The sequence below is a fragment of the Asparagus officinalis genome, chromosome 8 (assembly GCF_001876935.1).
Source record: "Asparagus officinalis chromosome 8, Aspof.V1, whole genome shotgun sequence".
Classification (NCBI taxonomy): domain Eukaryota; kingdom Viridiplantae; phylum Streptophyta; class Magnoliopsida; order Asparagales; family Asparagaceae; genus Asparagus; species Asparagus officinalis.
In genome coordinates this window covers 18,747,566-18,757,798 of record NC_033801.1, presented here as the reverse complement: position 1 = coordinate 18,757,798, position 10,233 = coordinate 18,747,566, and the positions used below count along the sequence as shown (strand labels likewise).

General features: G+C 38.6%; 1 protein-coding gene across 1 annotated transcript; it reads left to right on the top strand.

Annotated features, from left to right (window-relative positions):
* On the top strand, positions 5,644-8,502 carry LOC109820640 (G-type lectin S-receptor-like serine/threonine-protein kinase SD3-1). Its single transcript, XM_020386817.1, has one exon. It carries the CDS (start codon positions 5,855-5,857, stop codon positions 8,294-8,296), a length of 2,442 nt encoding a protein of 813 aa, XP_020242406.1. The 5' UTR covers positions 5,644-5,854; the 3' UTR covers positions 8,297-8,502.

Genomic DNA, 10,233 nt, shown 5'->3' with positions numbered 1-10,233 from the left:
CCCCCCCCCCCCCCCCCCCCCCTTTCTCTCTCTAAAACCAAGGGTTTTCTCAAGCTCGCTGCCCTGGTCCTTGCCCTCCTCGTCGTCGCCGCCTCCGCCCAGGCCCCCAAGGCTCCCCTCGAGTTCGTTGCCGCTTCCCCTCCTCTCCCCCGTCCGATCTCGTAGCCGTAACTCGTCGCCGCTCCCCGCCTCGCCCTCGACTACATCGGAGTTCGTCGCTGCCGCATTACTGGCCAAAGTCACAAGAGAAGAAGCATTACTGACCAAAGTCCTATCTCTTTTGACTGAAACCAGAGTCCAATTGATTTGGCTGCAACGTTCTGCAGGAAAAACAAGAGACCAGAGAATGATAAAATAAACAACTGTAAGAGTTACCAACAACAAAATAGGCCTTCAGAGAGTAAGAATTACTTACCCATTTTTTGGGAGATGTTGCGGAGCTCCTACAGGATTGGACAAGCTCATTGTATCTATAAAACTCTCTGCTTGTTCCATATTAGAAGATTTCCTCCTCAGGGGGTTCAATAAATCTCCATTTTCCATGTTCTCTTAATACAATTTTGCTGCATTGTGCAGGGATTGCTCTTAAATTTTGCTTAAGTCTCATTCAGTTGTACCTGAGAGTAAATTGAGAGCAGTGTACAAGAAATACTCGAGCATTGAATTTGGAAATGTGGCATTGAATCAACCAGCACTGAAGAAGATGTTAGAGGAGTTGAAGGCTTCTTCAGCTTCGTTTTGAATGGTTAACTGTTTTTTTATGGAGGAAGGGAAAGTCAACTATTGATGATAAAGGAGATTATTGCGTTTGTTTGTTTTTATGCTCATACCCTTGTCTAAGGAGTAAAAGAACCTCTGTAATTGAATCAAACAGTTGTAGTTTTTGATAACTATTAGAACCTCTGTAATTATTCATATGATCTGTATTTTGGTTATAACTTTCCCATCCGACCTCGGAATGAGGTGATTTGAGATGCCTTGGAAAGCTGTTGAAGAGTCCTACAATTTTAGTCTTTTGAGTTTTTTCAGATTCGAAATACATCTGTGTGTAAAATGATTTTTAGTTCTATGAGCTCCCATGTTAGTTCTGTGAGCTATGATGTTAGTTCTGTGAGCTCCCATGTTAGCTCTTTGAGCTCTCATGATATTGTTTTCGTTGTAATTTCTTCGTCCGATCTCGGAATAAGGTGATTTGAGATGCGTTAGAAAGCTGTTAAAGAGACCTACAACTTTGGTCTTTTGAGTTTTTCCAGATTCAAACTACATCTGTGTGGAAAATGATTTTTAGTTATGTGAACTCTCATGTTAGTTCTGTGAGCTATGATGTTAGTTCTGTGAGAAAACATGTTAGTTCTGTGAGCTCCTATGATGTTATTTTCACTGTAATTTTTTCGTCCGATCTCGGAATGAGGTGATTTGAGATGCGTTGGAAAGCTGTTGAAGAGACCTACAACTTTTGTCTTTTGAATTTTTCCAGATTCAGGCACATATATATTAAATTAATCTCAAACCAATTCCTAGCATATTCAAACATCGATAAATGTTATTTATAACCATATCACATAGTTATTATCATTTATCATGATATATTTAAATTTACCACACATATTTATTATCATTTATCATGATATATTCAAATTTACCTCACATATTTGTTTGCGGTGAAAATTGATTGTTTCATTGCGGGATTCATTACAAACTTCAGACGTTTACAACGAATACAAAAATCAGTCTTTTTATAAGACTTTTACACAATGAAAACAAAAAAAATTACAATTCTCTTCAAACAAACGCAACGAGTGTTTATCGCCCGCTGCTTGAGTGGGATCTTGGCCTGTGACGGGGACGCGTTAGTCCGTGGACCACCGAACGATCAATATTTGGACAGAGTTTCGTCTATCCGCGAAGGGATCGAGAAACCGTAGCTCTTATCTCGGCGAAGCGAGATAATCACTCTTCTTAAGATTACCACAACGGGATAATCCTAAGGAACGAACCGGGCTGCAGATCTAACTCCTCATCCTCTCTAAAATCTGTGCACTTTAAGTCTTCAATCCGGCAGGGCTTCGTCGAGGCACGAGAATTCCAGATCCGGAAAAATGAGGGTCTGAGGTTTGTATTTATAGGCTTGCCTCGGCGAAGCCCTGCCGGATTGAAGTCTTAAAGTGCACAGATTTTAGAGAGGATGAGGAGTTAGATCTGCAGCCCGGTTCGTTCCTTAGGATTATCGCGTTGTGGTAATCTTAAGAAGAGTGATTATCTCGCTTCGCCGAGATAAGAGCTACGGTTTCTCGATCCCTTCGTGGATAGACGAAACTCTGTCCAAATATTGATTGTTCGGTGGTCCACGGACTAACGCGTCCCCGTCACAGGCCAAGATCCCACGCAAGCAGCGGGTGATAAACACTCATTGCGTTTGTTTGAAGAGAATTGTAATTTTTTTTGTTTTCATTGTGTAAAAGTCTTATAAAAAGACTGATGCGTTTGTTTGAAGAGAATTGTAATTTTTTTTGTTTTCATTGTGTAAAAGTCTTATAAAAAGACTGATTTTTGTATTCGTTGTAAACGTCTGAAGTTTGTAATGAATCCCGCAATGAAACAATCAATTTTCACCGCAAACAATATTTATGATCATTTATCATGATATATTCAAATTACGAATTCAAATTATTCATATGATCTGTATTTTGGTTAAAACTTTCTCATCCGATCTCGGAATGAGGTGATTTGAGATGCGTTGAAAAGCTGTTGAACAGAACTACAACTTTGGTCTTTTGAGTTTTTTTAGATTCGAACTACATCTATGTGTAAAATGATTTTTAGTTCTTTGAGCTCCCATGTTAGTTCTGTGAGCTATAATGTTAGTTCTGTGAGCTCCCATGTTAGTTCTATGAGCTCCTATGATGTTGTTTTCGTTGTAATTTCTCCGTTCGATCTCGGAATGAGGTGATTTGAGATGCGTTGGAAAGCTGTTGAAGAGACCTACAACTTTGGTCTTTTGAGTTTTTCCAGATTCAGGCATATATATATATATATATATATATATCGATAAATGTTATAAATGTTATTTATAAATGTTATTTATAACCATATCACATAGTTATTATCATTTATCATGATATATTCAAATTTACCTCACATATTTATGATCATTTATCATGATATATTCAAATTACAGATTCAAATTATTCATATGATCTGTATTTTGGTTATAACTTTCTCATCCGATCTTGGAATGAGGTGATTTGAGATGCGTTAAAAAGCTGTTGAAGAGGCCTACAACTTTGGTCTTTTGAGTTTTTTTCAGATTCGAACTACATCTGTGTGTAAAATCATTTTTAGTTCTGTGAGCTTCCATATTAGTTCTGTGAGTTATGATGTTAGTTCTGTGAGAAAACAGTTAGTTCTGTGAGCTCCTATGATGTTATTTTCACTGTAATTTTTTCGTCCGATCTCGGAATGAGGTGATTTGAGATGCGTTGAAAAGCTGTTGAAGAGACCTACAACTTTTGTCTTTTGAGTTTTTCCAGATTCAGGCACATATATATTAAATTAATCTCAAACCAATTCCTAGCATACTCAAACATCGATAAATGTTATTTATAACCATATCACATAGTTATTATCATTTATCATGATATATTTAAATTTATCTCACATATTTATTATCATTTATCATGATATATTTAAATTTACCTTACATATTTATGATCATTTATCATGATATATTCAAATTACGAATTCAAATTATTCATATGATCTGTATTTTGGTTATAACTTTCTCATCCGATCTCGGAATGAGGTGATTTGAGATGCGTTGAAAATCTGTTGAACAGACCTACAACTTTGGTCTTTTGAGTTTTTCCAGATTCGAACTACATCTGTGTGTAAAATGAGTTTTAGTTCTATGAGCTCCCATGTTAGTTCTGTGAGCTATGATGTTAGTTCTGTGAGCTCTTATGATGTTGTTTTCGCTGTAATTTCTTCGTCCGATCTCGGAATGAGGTGATTTGAGATGCGTTGGAAAGCTGTTGAAGAGACCTACAACTTTGGTCTTTTGAGTTTTTCCAGATTCAGGCATATATATATATATATATATTAAATTGATCCCAAACTAATTCCTAGCATACTCAAACATCGATAAATGTTATTTATAACCATATCACATAGTTATTATCATTTATCATGATATATTCAAATTTACCTCACATATTTATTATCATTTATCATGATATATTCAAATTACGGATTCATATTATTCATATGATATGTATTTTGGTTATAACTTTCTCATCCGATCTCAGAATGAGGTCATTTGAGATGCGTTGAAAAGCTGTTGAAGGGACCTACAACTTTGGTCTTTTGAGTTTTTTCAGATTCGAACTATATTTGTGTGTAAAATAATTTTTATTCTCTGAGCTATGATGTTAGTTCTGTAACCTCTGATGTTAGTTCTGTGAACTCTGATGTTAGTTCTGATATTTTTTTAGGTATGTTTACAATGTTGTTTTTGCTATAGTTCTAACACACGGCGTGTTAGTTCTAGCCCACGGCGTGTTAGTTCTAACACACCGCGTGTTAGTTCTAGATTTAACGCCTTCTCGTTCACTTCCACATCCTTGATCGCTTCAGAAATTCTCATACTTTTTATACATTAATAGTCAATGCGTACAAAAACCAGAATTTTATGAAAATGAGCGCGGATTCAATTAAAAGATGAAGATTTAGGTCCCCCTTTGACGTGTTAGTTCTAACAGTGTTATAGTCCACAGACTGGGGAACTTGTAGAACTACATATTTGGTTTGATAAAAATCTTAACGTATTTGTTTTCTCTAGAGATGCTGAAGATCATATTTCTTGGCTTCTTCAACATGGTTGGCATGAGAAGACTTTAGTTACAGTTGAAGCAGGAAAGGGATAGACTGAGCTTCTTGATGAGCTAGATAAATTGCAGTGGATGTTTTTTTTCTTCCAAATTATTTAAGAGAATAGAATCGATGAGACCAATGTGGCCGAATTCAAAGTGGAGCCTTGAAGGCTGAAGTTAAGGTTGATCTCAAGGGTGGGGGGAAGGCTGAACTCAAAGGTCGGGTAAGGAGGAGGCGGTGGTGAACTCGAGGGCGAGGCGGAGAGCGGCAGCGGCCGGCGACAAGGTTGGGCGAAGGAGAGGAGGGGAGGCGACAACGAACCCAATGAGAACCTTGGGGGCCTGTGCGGAGGCGGCTACGTCGAGGAGGGCGAGGGCTAGGGCGACGAGCTTGAGAAAGCCCTTGGTTTTAGATAGAGATAGGAGAGAGAGAGAGAGGAGATGAAAGAGAGAGGATATGAGTACTGAGTCTGAGGGATTGAGGAGAGATGATAAGGATATTTTGGGGATTTTAACTTAGCTGGCATGTAATAATTGTTAAAAAGAGGCTGCAGCACAAAATGTCACACTTCAGTGGGCTGAACCACATGAGAAAAACTAGGAGGGGCTGCAGCACATAAAGTTTCTGTTTTTGAGGCCACACACATTTTTCCCAAAAGAGAAAGTAAAGAGATACTGCATTTATCAAATTTTTTAAAAAAAATTTAAAAAAATAAACAAAAAGCAGGAGTGGCCAGTATCTTTGCTCCTTGGACTCTGTTGACCTTTTGTTTCTCCCAAGACATTGCACCTGCTCTCTCTCTCTCTCTCTCTCTCTCTCTGTCTTCTTCTCTCCAGACACAGTCCCCAACACTGCTCACCTCACTCCCCATTTCTTTACTTCATCCACAAAAACAAAAAACCAAACAAAACCCACTCCCATGACCTCAAAATCTCACTCCCATCAGCATCACAATCGCCCCTCCCTCTAAAAAAATCTCTCAAAAATGAGCAAACCCATCAAAGATCATCAAATTTCAACATCGCCCACCAAAGGTAATCCCCCGTTTGGGCATTTTGCTTTGATTAGTGTAATGCTGCTGCTTCTGGGTTCTTCCCTTTGCGGGCTCTCTGAGGAGATCCCAATGGTCTCCCTCCCTCTTGGTTCCCAGATCTCTGGCCATCAGAATACTACATGGGTTTCACAAAGTGGGGTTTTTGCTCTTGGGTTTCTCTTAGATTACCAAAAAGATGATGGCTTTGTAGTGGGTATATGGCATAATTTTGGTGCTGGTAGCGAAAAGGTCCCAGTTTGGACTGTTGGGGGTGGTGGAGTTAGGGTTTGTGAGAACTCCACATTTGAGCTGTCTTTAGATGGTAGTTTGATTCTATTTGATTGCTCTCACAATGAATTGCCTGTTTGGAGTAGTAATACTGGCAACCTCGGTGTTCGATCTGCAACTTTGATGGACAACGGCAATTTGGTTCTTGTTGGTTTTGGGGGTAAAGTTATTTGGGAGAGCTTTGCTAGCCCTACTGATACTTTACTCCCTGGCCAGCCTTTTCGTTACCCTCAGTCCCTTCAGGCTTCTTCACCGAACTCGATTGCTAGTTACTATAGTTTGAAAGTTAAGAGCTTTGGGGAGATTTATCTTGTGTGGGAGGACAATGTGACTTATTGGAGGAGCCAAATGAGCTCTTCTGTTCTAGTTAAGGAGGTGAGGCTCGAGCCCGATGGCCTCATTGGGCTGTTTGATTATCGTGGTGGAGTGCCTTGGTCTCGGTTGAGCAAGGATTTTAAAGACCCTCTTGTGCAATTTAGGAGGTTGAGGATTGATGCTGATGGGAACTTGAGGATTTATTCTTGGGACAATGTGAGTTCTTTGTGGAGAGTTGGATGGCAAGCTGTTGGAAACCAATGTGATGTGTTTGGTTCGTGTGGATTGTATAGTGTTTGCAGTTACAATCTGAGTGGCCCAACTTGTGGGTGCTTAAATTCGGATTCGGTTTCTGGTGAGTGCCAGAGGATGGTAGATTTGGGGAATTGTGACAGAGGATTAAGTATGACTGAGCTCAAGAAAACTGTTTTATATAGTCTTTATCCTCCCCATGATGTTGTGGTTATGCTTAGCTTGGATGCCTGCAGACAATACTGCCTGAATGATACTTCTTGTTTTGCCGCCACTGCAAATAATGACGGCTCGGGAATTTGCACCATAAAAAAGACAAGCTTTATCAGTGGTTATAGCTATGCTTCTGTTCAGGCTAAATCGTTCTTGAAAGTGTGTTTGGTTCCAGAGGCAGTGTCAGCTCGAGCAGCTAATTTCCATGGGGCATCAGGGTTAATGCCAAAAGAGCAGCAGCAGCAACAAACAGTTACTGAAATAGTCGAAAGGCATAAGAATTATCTGGTTGCCGTGGTGGGAATTCTTCTGATCACCGGTTTTGTCTTTTTAGTTTTCGAGATGGCTGTGTTTTGGTTTGTTCTATATAAAAGAAGGCGAATGAGTTCCAGTAAGCTGAAGGGGAGCCCATTTGCAAAGGATATCGGCATGAATCCACATTATAGCGCTCTAGTAAGGCTATCTTTCGATGAAGTAGAGACATTGACTAAAAACTTTGGCAATAAGTTAGGTCCCACTGTTTATAAAGGCATTCTTCCCAACAAAATAACAGTCGCTGTCAAATTGCTTAACAATGTAGTTGCTTCTGAAAGAGAGTTCCAATTGGTAGTCTCAACTCTGGGGAGCACCCACCACCGGAATCTTGTTGCTTTGAAGGGCTTTTGTTATGAGCCGAAACATAAGCTTCTGATATATGAACACGTGAGCAATGGATCCCTTGATCAGTGGTTGCTTAGCAAGAAGCAAAATAGGAGGGGTGGATGGAATGAGAGGCTCAACATAGCCATTGGGATAGCAAGAGCTCTTGCCTATTTGCACTTGCAGTGCAAGAAATGCATAGTTCATGGAGACCTAAAGCTAGAGAATATTTTGCTAGATGATCAATTTACACCAAAATTAACAGATTATGGAATACAGAGCTTAATAAAGAAAGAGGATGCAGCAGCATCTTCTTCAGAAACTCTTGCTGAAAGAGATGTTCACATGTTCGGAATTATTTTGATTGAGATTGTTGCTGGATATAGAGAGAGTCATGAGAATAAACTGCGTGATTTGGCTTTTAGATGGTGTGAGTATGGGAACTTAGGTGAATTTGTTGATCCTAGATTAGAAGGGAAAGCTGAGATTGAAGGAGTGCAGAGAGTGGTCAAGTTGGCTTTATGGTGTGTGCAAGATCGGCCGTCTCTTAGGCCTTCGATTGGGGAAGTAGTTAGGGTTTTGGAAGGAGCTCTATCACTAGATATGCCTCCAATAATTGGAGCCTCTCAAATGGTAGCAAATGGAAGCGGAAATGGAAACTTGGAAATAGTTGAGGCAAGTTTTTAACTTGCAACTGACTAGGTATGTAGAATTTCCTTTATGTTAATTTCTTTGCTGCTATTAGCAGTAAACGCTTGCTATCCAACTATGGAGATGATAGCAATTTTGGATTGTAGTTGCATTGCCATTTTCTTGAATTAAGATGTATTATCTTTGTTGACACTGATATCAAATGAAAATTGAGGGGACCCAACCCCAAATGATTATGGATACATTTGCTTGGACATTATAGTATAGTAGCATATCTCTGTGTTCCTTTTTTGTATACTTGAATGGTGTAAGCCCTTGCTATTCTATCCTCAAAAAAGTTGTTCTCCTTCATTGATTGTTGTATCTAGCTAGCACTGTTATTAGCTCTCTAGAAATTTGTCTTTGCAGGCATAAGTTGCTTAAAGGTCGGTTTACCGTTCTGCTATGAAAGAGCATCTTAAACTGCATTGTTCAGATGAATAGCAACCACCAGGTTGCTACTTCCTTAGTTTTTGGATTATATTTTTCAAGTTGAATCGTGTTTCCATCAGTTCCTGTCTGCTTTGGCAAAATTGTTTCAGAATGGAAAATGTTATTTGGAAATTTTTGTGAAAGAATCAAGTAGGATTCTGGAACTCGCCTACTCAATAAAATTCCTAGATCTTATAAATCACTTAAGGAAATAAATACTCTCCTGCTTCAGTCCAGGTTTATGTCATTGAAGAGGTTTACAGTCAAGGAAAGAGGTTGTATGTTTTTGTTGTCCATCTAGGATGTACATTTTTGTGTGTCATCTCTCATCATATTTGTTGATCCTTCGCTTTCACGGAACTTTCTTTCCTTAAGTAAAAGGGCACTCTTGCAGTACGTATTGTTGATTGCAGGATCCCGAAAGGTCAGGTTGATTGCAGGATCCCGAAGGGTCAGGTAAATCTTACCGATGCCTTGCAGAGAGGTTGTATAACCTTTTCTTTCCAGTTCAAATTAAGAAACCTTATGCTAATGCTTACAGTATTTAATAAATACCAATTTTTTTTGTTTGATGAAAATTTATATCTAATTAGGAACAAAGTTGTCTTTTGAAATTTGTTCTGTCATATCTTCTTCATTGCTCTGCATGTCGTGGGGTGCATATTAACAGTATCTATTCAAATTCAGGTTTGTGTGACATGAACGTAGTTTTTCTTATATTTAAACTTCTCATGATGAGCATGCTGTTATGGCTGAAATATAGTTGCAAATTGCTGGAGTATTTCTCTTTTTCTTGCTGTAACAGGTGAGGCTGGCAAAAAAATTTTTAAAAAAAATTATAACACTAATGTGGAAAGGGGAGTTCCGGTTTGTAAGAACCCGTAATGTTTGTTTCCCTGCCATTTGTATATTTGCTTGAAGTTCAGTGGCAACATAACCGTGGGAACTTCACATTCTGGAGAAAGTATCCATCTGAACATCCAGGAGCCGAGCTGTGCTGTTCAAGATATGCCAAGTTTCTTCGTAGCTTGTACAATGAGCAAATAATAGTATGATGGTGTTCCATATGGTTTGCAATCTTCTTTGAATCTCCAATGAGGTAAGTAACATGCTCTTAACAGTTGATAGCTTTGTTTGTCTTAAGTGCATCAAGTTAAATGTTATGAAAGGCAAGACTATTTATATTTATATCCAACGCACAATTCAGCAGACAATGAATAGACTCGTCATTTGAAGATTTATTACTATACAGGATAATTCTGATATTTTCTTAAAGATTATATACTTTCACGTTCTATTTTGGTTATCTGCCCTACTAAAGAGCTATGAGGTTATGTTATCCTATCATAACAATGGTCCTATCATAACAATGGTGAAATTATCTGTCCTACTGAAGAGCTATGAGGTTACGTTATCCTATCATAACAATGGTGAAACATACTCAGTTTTAAAGGGATAGATTGAGTTTCCCTTGTTTTTTTCTTTTATTGCATTCTCATTAG

Excerpts from the sequence above, each read along its gene's own strand:
- LOC109820640 (XM_020386817.1), top strand. The coding sequence starts at position 5,855 with ATGAGCAAACCCATCAAAGATCATCAAATTTCAACATCGCCCACCAAA.